Here is a 12,628-nt window from a genome sequence, read left to right as displayed (position 1 = left end):
GGGTTAAATTCCATTTGCCACTTTTCCGCCCATCTGACCAACCCGTTTATATCGTCCTGTAGCCTGAGGCTTTCCTCCTCGCAATTTACCACCCCACCAATTTTCGTGTCATCTGCGAACTTACTGATCATACCTTTACATTCTCATCCAAATCATTTATGTAGATCACAAACAGCAAGGGACCCAGCACCGATCCCTGAGGTACCCCACTGGACACAGGCTTCCAGTCACAAAAGCAACCTTCGACCATCACCCTCTGCCTCCTGCCACTCAGCCAGTTTAGGATCCAACGTGCCAAGGCACCCTGGATCCCATGGGCTCTTACCTTCTTGACCAGTCTCCTATGCGGGACTTGTCAAAAGCCTTACTGAAGTCCATGTATACCACATCCACAGCATTTCCCTCATCCACACACCTAGTCAACCCTCGAAAAATTCAATCAGATTGGTCAGACTGATTTACCCTTGACAAAGCCATGCTGACTATCCCCGATTAATCCTTGCCTCTCCAAGTGGAGACTAATTTTGTCCCTCAGAATTTTTTCCAATTATTTCCCTACCACAGATGTTAGGCTCACTGGCCTGTAATTCCCTGGTTTATCCCTGCTACCCTTCTTGAATAATGGTACTACGTTAGCTGTTCTCCAGTCCTCTGGTACATCCCCTGTGGCCAGAGAGGTTCTGAAATTTGTGTCAGAGCCCCTGCAATCTCCTCCTTTGCCTCACACAGCAGCCTGGGATACATCTCGTCCGGGCCTGGGATTTATCCACTTTTTGGCTTGCTAAAACCGCTAGTACCTCCTCCCTCTTGATGCTAATATGTTCAAGTATATCACAGTCCCTTGCCTGATTTCTATGTCTACATCGTCTTCCTCCATAGTGAACACAGATGCAAAAAATTCATTTAAAACCCCGCCTACATCATCTGGCTCTACACACAGATTGCCACTTTGGTCCCTAATGGGCCCTACCCTTTCCCTGGTTATCCTCTTGCCCTTAATATACTTATAAAACATCTTAGGATTTTCCTTTATTTTGCTCGCCAGTGTTATTTCATGGCCCCTCCTCGCTCTCCTAATTTCTTTTTTAAGTATGCCCCTGCACTTTTTATACTCCTCTAGGGCTTCCTCCGTCTTTAGTCTTTTGTAACTGCCAAAAGCCCCCCTTTTTTTCCTAATGCATTTTTGTATATCCCTTGTCATCCAAGGTTCCCTTTGCTTGTTGGTACCACCCTTGACCTTTACGGGAACATGTTGGCGTTGTACTCTCTCTATTTCCCTTCTGAAAGTCTCCCACTGCTTTGATGTGGATTTTCCTATAAGTAGCTGCTCCCAGTCCACTTTGGCCAGATCCTGCCTTATCATATTAAAATCGGCCTTCCCCCAATTTAGAACCCTTATTTCCAGGCCGTCTTTGTCTTTTTCCATGACCACCTTAAATCTCACCGAATTATGGTCACTGTCGCCAAAATGCTCTCCTACTGACACTTCCACCACTTGCCCGGCTACATTCCCTAGAATTAGGTCCAGTACCGCCCCCTCTCTTGTAGGACTTTCTACACGCTGGCTCAAAAAGCTCTCCTGGATGCACTTTAAGAATTCTGCACCCTCTAAGCCTTTCACACTCTGACTATCCCAATTAATATTGGGGAAGTTGAAATCCCCCACTATTATTACCCTATTATTTTCGCACTTCTCTGAAATTTGCCTACATATCTGTTCCTCTATCTCCCCCTGACTGTTTGGGGGCCTATAGTACACTCCCAGCAAAGTGCTTGCCCCCTTTTTGTTTTTAAGTTCTACCCATATGGCCTCATTAGAGGAACCCGCTAATATATCATCCCTCCTTACAGCAGTAATTGACTCCTTAATTAATATTGCAACACCCCCTTCCCTTTTACACCCCCCTCTGTCTCGCCTGAAGATTCTATACCCCGGAATATTGAGCTGCCAGTCCTGACCCTCCCTCAACCATGTCTCCGTGATAGCAACAATATCGTACTCCCATGTGTTCAACAATAACTTCAGTTCATCCACCTTATTTGCAAGACTCCTTGCATTAAAATAAATGCCTTCCAGCCTTGCCATATTCCCTTTTGCCTTCACATATTTGCTCTGCCTTCCCAGCTGACTTGTTTTTTCCTCTGTATTTGGCTGTAAATCACCCCCTACTATAGCTCCACTCTGTATCCCATCCCTCTGCCAAGTTAGTTTAAACCCCCCCCCCCCAACAGTGCTAGCAAACCTCCCCGCAAGGATATTGGTCCCCCTCTGGTTCAGGTGTAAACCGTCCGACTTGTACAAGTCCCACCTTTCCCAGAAGCAGACCCAGTGATCCAGGAAACTAAAGCCCTCCCTCCTGCACCAACTCTTTAGCCACGCATTCATCTGTTCTATATTCCTATTCCTATACTCACTGGCACGTGGCACCGGGAGTAATCCAGAGATTACAACCTTTGAGGTCCTGTTCTTTAATCTTCTACCTAGCTCCCTAAATTCTTGCTGCAGGACCTCATCCCTCTTTTTACCTATGTCGTTGGTACCAATGTGGACCACGACCTCTGGCTGTTCGCCCTCCCCCTCCAGAATGCCCTGCAGCCGCTCAGTGACATCCTTGACCCTGGCACCAGGGAGGCAACAAACCATCCCGGATTCACGTCTATGGCCACAGAAACGCCTATCTGTTCCCCTTACTATAGAATCCCCTACCACTATTGCTCTCCCACTGTTTTTCCTCCCTTCCTGGGCAGCAGGAGCACCCCCAGTGCCAGGAAGTTGGCTGCTGCTGCCTTCCTCTGGTAAGTCATCCCCCTCAACAGTATCCAAAGCGGTATACCTGGTTGAAAGGGGGATGGCCACAGGGGTCTCCTGCACTACCTGCCTGCTTCTATTGTTCCACCTGGTGGTCACCCATTTCCCTTCTGCCTGTGCAGCCCTACCCTGCGGTGTGACCAATTCACTGTACGAGTAATTCGCGACCCTCTCAGCATCGTGAATGCTCCACAACCCATCCACCCGCAGCTCCAGCGCCGCAAGACGGCCCGTTAGTAGCTGCAGCTGGATGCATTTCTGGCACACGTGTTGGTCAGGGACACTGGCAGCGTCCCTGAATTCCCACATAGAGCAAGAGGAGCACATCACGAGGGGGGCACAAACTGCAAGGGCCGTCCGTCAGAGGCTTATAGCAAGTCGCTTCTCGGCCCCTCTGAGGGATTGCTTTCTGCCATTCCAAGAACATAAATGGAACTGTTCTGCTACCCCTAAGCCAGTCAAGGCAACAATTTGTGCAAAGTACAGACATGGACATTGTGAATAAATAAACTTCTTTATTTAACAAACTGTGTATCCTTCCCGCATGACAAAGCAATGGAAATAAACACCAAAACAAACAGACTGCCACATAACTGGCTCTCACACCCTGGAGACAATGTCCAAAACATAACCAACATTCAGACCAGCATCCTCACCTTTGAATGACAGCAATAACATAATTTAGCAACACCACCTACTTTTTGCCCCTCGATGGTGATCTGCTTCCCTTGCAGAATTGCCCCCTTCCTGCCCTGCTGCTCCTCCGTAATGGGACCCCAGTGGCTGCAACAAGGCTGGGGGAGGCCTGCTGACTGTCCGAAACTGAGACCGCAGATGCCCTTGAGGGACGGCCTGGACCAGCTCTGGGCCTGGAGGGCCCGGCTGCTGACTGCTCCAACTCTGCATGGGCGGCAGCAGTCTGTCCTACAGGTGGTGGCAGCTGCAGTGGAGAAGTGCCAGTGGTGGCATCAGGAATGCTGTCATACTGAGAGCGGACAGCAGCTCCCTGGTTGGCCAACACACTGGCACTCTGACAGGGCAGCACCGCAGCATGCGCAGCAATCGGCTGGTGCACAGATTGCTGGCCTGCTGTGGTGCGGTGAGGGCCCCAGGGAATCCTGCCCGGTCCAGCGAGGGTGGCAGCAGTCAGTGCTCGCATGGCCTCAATCTGCGTCTGCATGAGACCAGCCACGGACTGCGTGGCAGCACTCAGCATTTGCGTGGCAGGTGCCAGTGCTTCGCCGAAGTCCTGGACAGATATCCTTGCCAGTGCTGTGCTGAAGTTCTGCACACTCCTTGCCTGTGCTGCGCCGAAGTCCTGGACACTCCTTGCCAGTGTTTCAATGCAATCGGGCATCCTTGCCACTGCAGCCATGAGCTCAGTGTGCCTCTGCCCAGCCTGTGCGCTCATTTCTGCGAGGGCACGTACCTCTTCTGCGTTCTGTGCAGCAGCACTCGCAGCCCGACTCGCCCTGCCCCGAGCTTCCCTACCCCCCTCGCGTTGCTGCAGGCCACTGGGTCCTGGAGCTGCATCCTCCTCAGACCATTCCCCCCCGCTCCCCTCCAGGGAAGGCGTCTCCCCAGTCTGGACATGGGCTGGCTCGCCTGAGGGTGGTCCGGCTTCCTCCTCCTCGTCGCCTCCAGAGTCACTCGCACTGGCAGCTCGAGGGCCCGCCTCCCGAGCTGGTGATGCAGCATCTGAAAGCAGGGAGGTTCAAGAGTGGCTTTAGCGAAAGGATAGGGTGGCAGCAAGGGATGCATGAGTGCTGCAATGCTCTGAGTTGGCTTGAGAGTGAAAAAGCATGCTGGTGTGGGGAACAAGTGGAAGGAGAGAGGTCAAAAAGGTGATGACCTTACCATTGCTGTCCACAATGGGGTCGGCATCTCCAGAGGCGACGGGGCCAATCATTCGGCTTGCCACAATCCGATGGACTCGCTCCTCCAGGTCTGTGAGGGTCTGCAGGTGAGGCCGGCCTCCTCCGGTCCGATGCTGTTGCCTTCTATTATGGGCCAGCTTGGCCTGCAAGAGAAAGGACGGGGTGTGAGGAAACCTGCAGCCCTGATCTGGGATGACATGCCTCCCATGGTCGATTAGCCCTTACATTATGCACAGAGCTGAATGTGCATGTGTGTTTCCAGAAAGGGCCATGGGTGCTGGATGACAGCTGGCCATTGGGGCTTTGCACACCCTCTGGCCATAAAGTGAGGTGCAGATGGAGGGATGAAGATGATTCTGAAAAAGGCACTCCCCCTGACGACCCGAGTGAGGTCGTTGAACTTCTTCCTGCATTGCAGAGGAGTCCTGGGAACCATGCTGCTGAAGGTGACTCTGTTGGAAACCTCCCTCCAAGCTCTGCGACAGTCGCTGTGCTGAGGCCTCCTGCCATTCTCTGGGTAGAGTACAGATCGCCTGCGCTCCACCGCGCCAACCAGAGCATCCAATGCCCCCTCGCTGAAGCGCTGCGCTCTCTCCCTGGCCCTCTCCATGTTCAGGCAGTTGTTGACACCACAGGTAGGTTACCGCCGAGTTTGAGGCCTCCGATGTGCAGGGTGCAGCTGGAGATGATGATCGATCTGTCCCTTTAAGAGCTGGCCAGCGCCAGCGTGTCTGGCTGCACTAGATTATTGACAGCACCTGCGCTGCGCCCGCCCGCGGAGATATTGCGTCGCACCGCCGGGTTAGCGCCTTAAGACTGTCGTGCAGTGCCTGATTTAGCACCACAATCACCTTCAGGGGCGCAGGTACCCAATATCGTTGGAGGTGGCGATAATTTGCGCCTGGCGCTAAACTTTGCGCACCGCCAATACTAGCGCCCCAAACGGGGCGATACCGAATTTCTCCCCCAAAAAGTCTGCAAAGGGATATAGATAGACTAAGTGAGTGGGCAGTAAGGTGGAAGATGGAGTATAATGTAGGGAAATGTGAGGTTATTCACTTTGGTAGGAATAGAAAAACAGAATATTTTTTAAATGGTGGGAAACTTTCACATGTTGGTGTTCAGAGAGATTTGGGTGTCCTCAATGCAAGAAACAGAGTAAGCTAGCATGCAGGTACAGCAAGTAATAAGGAAGGCAAATGGCATGTTGGTCTTTATTGCAAGGGGGTTGGAGTATTGAAGTAAGGAAGTCTTGCTACAATTGTACAGGGCCTTGGTGATTATTACATCAACAGGCCTATGGAGTTGTTTGACCTGTTTTTGTGGCTTGCTCCTGGAATGGTTCCTCTCTTCGATGCAGCCACATGTGATCGTGCCAGGTCGGGGAGAAGAGCACAGGGTAAATTTGAATAATTATGTTTAGCCACAAAGAACTTTTAACTGCAGGTTTCTGGATTATCAAAAATATGAAGAATTGTATCCCTATCAAGGAGCTATCCTGGGTGGGGGGGCCTCATATTTCTCATCTACATGCTGCCCCTCGACAACATCATCTGAAAACATGTCAGGTTCTACATGTACACTGACGACACCCAGCTCTACCTCCACCACCACCACCTCTCTCGACCCCTCCACTGTCTCTAAATTGGCAGATTGCTTGTCCAACGTCCGGTACTGGATGAGCCCAAATTTCCAACTAAATATTGGAAAGAGTGAAGCCATTGTCTTTGGTTCCTGCCACAAACTTCATTCCCTAGCCACCGACTCTATCCCTCTCTCTGACAACTGTCTGAGGCTGAACCAGACTGTTCGCAATCTTTGTGTCATATTTGACCCCGAGATGAGTTTCTGATCACATATCCTGACATCCCCAAGACCGCCTACTTGTAACATCGCCCTACTCCGCCCCTGCCTCAGCACATCAGCTGCTGAAACCCTCATCCATGACTTTGTTATTTCCAGACTTGACTATTCCAACGTTCTCCTGGCTAGCCTCCCATCCTCCATAAACTCAAGCACATCCAAAACTCTGCTGCCCATATCCTAACTCGCACCAAGTCCCGTTCACCCATCACCCCTGTACTCACTGACCTACATTGGCTCCTGGTCCAGCAATGCCTTGATTTTAAAATTCATCCTTGTTTTCAAATCCCTCCATGGCCTCGCCTCCACCTATCCCTGTAACCTCCTCCAGCCCTACAACCCTCTGAGATCTCTACGCTTCTCCATTGCTGGCCTCTTGCTCATCCCTAATTTTAATCACTCCACCAGTGGCGGCTGTGCCTTCAGCAGCTGAGGCCTTAAGCTCTGGAATTTCCACCTTAGGCCTCTCTTTCCTCCTTTAAGACGCTCCTTAAAACCTCATCTACCCCAATATCTTATGTGGCTCGCTGCCAAATTTTGTTTGATAACGCTCCCGTGAAGCGCCTTGTGACATTTTACGACGTTAAAGGCACTATATAAATGCAAGTTGTTGATATCATGTGCTTGTAGCTGCCTACTTTACAGCCCGAGTGTAAAAATTACCTGGCCAGTATTATATCAGGCACTTTAAAGTGACTGTCCATGTAGTGTCTTCCTGTTGGCTTACTTAAATATGAGAAAGACCTCACTAGGTAAACATTACTTTTTGGAATACAGTGGTTGGCTTAATCTCTATGGGTGTCACTAAAGAGTGTGACATTTGATTTAAGTGGCTAGTAACATTACAAGGCCCATGAGAGTTGAATCATGTTCTCTTAAAAAAGCCAGGAACCTTCAAAACCTTGTTGATGGAATGTAGTAACTGACCAAGAAAGGACACAACAAATCTTCTGATGCAACAAAATTTGCATGCACAAATGTGCAATGGGCAGCTGTCATTTGAGAGACCTACCTAAAAGGATCGCAAATGTAAGTTTGCATGAGGCAAGCACAATTGTACTAGTACAGTCTGGGAGTTGTGTGTGGCATGTTACACTCTAGTTTCTGCTGCCAGTATCATGTACCTCCTCCATAGGGAAGGGTGTAATGCAGCCTGCTCACATACACTGCCAGAAAGCATGCACTATTTGTTCAGTAAAGACTCATTGGCATCTGCTTTTTATGTTTCTGTAGAATTATAGCCACGTTAGACTCTCAAGCACAGGCGACTATGGGTGTGGGTGCTGCTGTGCCTGTTTGAGAAGTCTACCACATTATCCTAGTGCATGCTTCAATAGGTGCACATTTTTGTAGGATTCAATATTATAATGGCACCAGCTTGTCACAATCTGACACTACGATGTACATGCAAGGTGAGCTGCATCTGCTTTAGTAGAATTAAAGACCTATTTTGGTTAAAAAAAAACATTTACAACAAATAACCGATCTCTTGGTGAATGGTCTGTGTAGCTCAGCTACATTCCTTAACTTTGATCTGACACTAGTCTTGGAAAGCTTAATGACCTCAGTAAAGTGGCAGCAACCTCCAAGTATCTCAGCCTCACCCCATTGAGACTTTAACTAACAGAATTACACCCATCAACTGCTCATAATTCTTTTCCTCACCAAACATACAACAGCGCGGCAACCCTAACCAGACCGGGATCGAGAGAGCCAGCAGTTAATGGGTAGAGATTGAAGTGTTGGCACAACCACTGGATTGTACCCCTTACTCCAAGCCTCAAAAAATAACCCAGGATCATTGAATGAGAATATTTCTTCCCCTGTCCCCCCTCCCTAAATCTTTCAGTAGTTTTGTACAACAATGGAACATTTTTTGCAGTCCAGGGGCTGCAAGATTTGAAGATGATGATTTGATGTAATGAGGTAATGTCAGGCTGATACTATCAGCTCAATACAATTTTTGTTAAATGCCATGAGTGCTGAAAGGAAATGTGATTTCCAAAGTTATTGTTTCTCCTCTCTTCCTCCTCGAATTGTTTTTAGATACTCAAACACAGCTGAATAATGAACTCAGAGTCTGCTGCCTCAGTTGGATGAGCTGTGGCAAGTCTCGACAGAGTGTTGTGCAACAGTAAGGTTCTCGGATTTAGAAGGAAAGGCATGACATGAGTGCTATCCAACTCCATTCACATATCTATACGTAATCAGCTTTGCATTTGGTGGAGGAAACTGACATTTCTTTCCAAACTCAGAATGTAGAAGATTGACACAAAAACTCATGAAATGTGATTTGCAGCAGCATTTAAATTCTTCAAGTGAGCTGACCTACTCACTCTGGGAGAGAACCAATTAAAAAAAAAATTCCTTCTCGGGATGTGGGCGTCACTGGCAAGGCCAGCATTTATCGCCCATTCTTAGATGCCCCGACTTGCTCGGCCACTTCAGAGGGCAGTTATGAGTCAACTACATTGGTGTGGGACTGGAGTCACATATGGGCCAGACCGGGTAAGGACGGCAGGTTTCCATCCCTAAAGGACATTAGTGAATCAGCTGGGTCCTTACAACAATCTGACAGCTTCGTGGTCAGTCTTTTTGTTAAGAAAAAACAGAATTCAAATTCTGAAACTGCCATGGTGGGATTTGAACTCCGTTCTTTGGATTAGTTCAGTAACATAACCATGACACCACTGTACCCTACAAGAATGGGCTGTCATAGCCAATTCACAGAAATGGACAGCAGGAGTTTGCGAAAACAGTAATAAGCCTGGGAAATTCTATATAATAAAAGTAGAATTTGACCAATTAGTCACCATAAACTAGTGACAGAATGCAAACTCCAAAACACATTATATCCTGGAATTCAATGCCAATAAAACAGAACCGAGTGTATTCATTTAGGGTAAACCAGTGGCCCTTATCATATCCCATGGATTTTCATAAGTTCTGTTCACTAAAAATGAAATGTACATTATAAAGAGTCAGGTGGTAAAAAAGCAGATTTATTGTTGCACTGTATTTGCATAGACTTCCTGCAATCACACAAAACCTGTGTGATTGCTAATTAACCCATTTTTTAAAAACTTGGGTTCAAAGTGTTTATGCTTTCAATATTTTCTTCAAATTAACTGTCAAAGGAAAAACAGGGCCAGTATAGAGCATGTAACGTCATCATATCCATTAAATATGTTATGGAGATCACAAATTATATACAATATTAGAAGAGTTGCAAGTCACCTTCCTCCTTTGTACAGAAACAAATCTCGACAGCTGTCCTTGATTGCAAGAACCACAAAAGTCACCATTCAAACCAATGGACTACTAACTGCACACGATTACAGCACAAGTGACAAAGCGCTTCCTCTTGAAGGTCAGCAATAGGGTGCTGAGTTCATTAATTCCCAGAGTTTACTTCTAGCACAAAAAACCTCCCGTTTCATCTTCTATTCAAGAGCCCCATGTAGACTTCAGTTTTCTCAGTAGCTCCATTTTCTCATCTTCCAGTTGTACCATGTTTCTGAATCCATAACTTTCGGAACTTTCCAGCTTTTTGTTTTCGTTGTGCGCCTAAAAAGAAAGGGATCTCATATCAACGATACGAAAATATAAAAACTATGCAAGAACACAAGGGCCCAGAATTTGCGATGAGAATAACGGTGAGGCAGTTATAAATGGAGGAAATTGACAGCAACTTCTGGAGTACGCACATGTGCAGTTAAACGTGGAAATCGCTCCTCCACAGGGTGTGCAGTTGCAGTCCTTGTCGATAGACTTGGCATTGAAATGACTGCAACGGTGTGAACTTGCTGTACTTGCCCACTAGTTCTGCACTAAAAACAGCTGAAAAAGGGCTGGTGCATTCAGGAGTGAGCTTTTAGTGGCATATGATGTGATAATTACTGAACAACCTCTCTGGCCCAGAAAATGTTACAAGTGTGGAGTCTCATTCCCTCAGAAGAAAATTAGTATTGGAGATTTAACATTTTTTTTTTTAAATTAGCAAAAAGTATGCGTAGTTGTCAGCGAGGTGAACAGCAAGTGCTGTTCCTTCACCGCTGGGAGCAAAATTTGGGCTAAGATTTCAAAGAGCAGAACTAGGCAAAGCACACTGTAAATCTGACACACCAACTGTGCAAAATACAACACAAATCTGACTATTAATATATTGACAGGTCTTCATTTACAGTTGCTATGAAGAATTCATTTTTACCACAAGAATTCATATTGCAGGTAACAAAGGCAAGTTAGTACATGTTCCAGTTTTGGAATTTCCTTTTCCAACAATACTTAATGTCAAGTCAAAATCTACTTACCCCATGATTTGTTGACGAACTGTACCGCGGCTTTTTTATTTTTAGCTTTCTTGTTTGCAAGTGAGAAGTATTCATTGACTGTAATTTAAAAACACAAAACATCAGAAGAATAGTTGAGAGGTGAGAGAAGAACAAAAAATGGGAATCCTGGAATTGAATACAAAGACAAAATTACCACTGCTTCTACTGCTGCCTGGGCCATAGAGTCGAGTATTAATGAAATCTCTGGCATTTTCAATCTGCTGGTTTGTTTGCCCTTGATCCTTTAATCGAATGGCCATGTAATTCTCCTTCCATCTGTAAGAGAATAACACTGTGTTAACAAGGTAAAAAATAGAGAGCAACCCTTCATTAAAGGATTTTCATTAATTTAAAAAAAAATAAGTATGTTGCTAAGGTGACAAGTTTATGCGGTGTCCTGCTGGTCCATGAGCACCTTCAATTTCTTAACTTCCATCAGCATCAGGACATCATCAAGTATACAAAAAGCAAAACCACTTCATGTTACTTATCTTGGAACACTGGATGTCACAGCTCTTTCCTAAAGCTAATAACAGGCACCACTAATGTCTTCCCAGTAAGGATTTCGAGGGATTCTAGGTTTCATTACAGACTCAAAGCTTCGGCAATAAATGTCACTAGCTAGTTACCTGCCAGTCTGAACACAACAAATCTCTGCAGCAACACAATAGCAAAATACTGCGGATGCTGGAAATCCGAAACAACAGAAAGCACTGGAAAAACTCAGCAGGCTAGGCAGCATCCGTGGAGAACGAAACAGAATTAACGTTTCAGGTCGAAGACCTTTCGTCAGAACTGGAAAAAAGCAGGAAATGGAAAGCATGTTTAGGGGCTGGGAAAAGGGGGAGGGGATGAAAGAACAAAAGGGAAGGTCAGTGATAGGTTAGAAAGCAGGAGATTAAGAGACATTAAGAGATATTCAAGGCAAGAGGAGGTGGTAATGGGACAGGTTAAAGAACAAAGGATGGCTCTAGATGAAGTGTGAATTGCGCTGGTAGAATGAAGGACAGTTGCCATGTGGGAGGGAAAAAAGGCCAAACAAAAGTTTGGATAAAAATATCTATCTACTGTCCGTCCGCCTGGCTATGCGCTCGAAAGTTACAGAGCGTACCTACGCGTGCGTTACGTCGAAAGAAAGCTTACCTTTCCAAAACGGTCTTAAGCGTATTTACGTTTCGGCCGGGCTAAAATCGCGCCCGCGGTATCCGAAAAACCTTCAACATTCCGCTCATTAGCATCTCATTATCCGCTCATTAGCGACAGAGTGACCTCGAGGTCGACCAATCGTACGCCGGGTTGCTGCCGCGTGCGGCCGGGCCCTCCTACGGTCGAGCGACGGGACGATTGACCAATCCTACGCTTTGGTCACCTGACGGTCGGGCGTGTGTGGGCGGGCCTTATCGTTCTGAACCGAGGTGAGTAGCTGCCATCTTGCTTCCATTCTTTTTCCTGCTTTCTGCGTCTTTCTTTTCAAATATACATTTCCAGCAAAATAAAATTGAATTTATTAAATTGTTTAAAAAAAAACTTCATTCATTTGTAATATTTTCTCTAACCTAAAGATTCTTTTTCCTACCTTTCCCCGTTTTTGTTAGGCCTGAAAGCCTGGGTGTTGAGCCAGGCCCGACCTAGGTAATTCTCCCACGGCTTCTGCTAAGCTCCTCACCTCCCCCCGGTGTCACGTTACCCGGGGCAACGGCGTCAGCCACGAGGGTCAGGGTGCGCGCGCAGCAGCAGCAGCTGAG

At 47.0% G+C, this 12,628-nt stretch overlaps 1 protein-coding gene across 1 annotated transcript in view; it reads right to left on the bottom strand.

Moving 5' to 3' along the window:
• Positions 1-9,530: 9,530 nt before the first annotated feature.
• nol7 (nucleolar protein 7) overlaps positions 9,531-12,628 on the bottom strand; it is a 31,413-nt gene continuing 28,315 nt past the window's right edge. Inside the window, exons 6-8 of the mRNA XM_085988818.1 lie at positions 11,038-11,159; positions 10,863-10,940; positions 9,531-10,116 (exon numbers count right to left, since the gene is read on the bottom strand). Coding sequence (XP_085844944.1) covers positions 10,043-10,116; positions 10,863-10,940; positions 11,038-11,159 — 274 coding nt within the window. The 3' untranslated portion in view covers positions 9,531-10,042. The remainder of the gene's footprint in view (positions 10,117-10,862; positions 10,941-11,037; positions 11,160-12,628) is intronic.

This window comes from Somniosus microcephalus, chromosome 5, assembly GCF_052327205.1.
Source record: "Somniosus microcephalus isolate GS21.2 chromosome 5, FLI_Smic_1.0, whole genome shotgun sequence".
NCBI lineage: Eukaryota > Metazoa > Chordata > Chondrichthyes > Squaliformes > Somniosidae > Somniosus > Somniosus microcephalus.
This window is presented reverse-complemented; position numbering and strand designations above follow the sequence as displayed.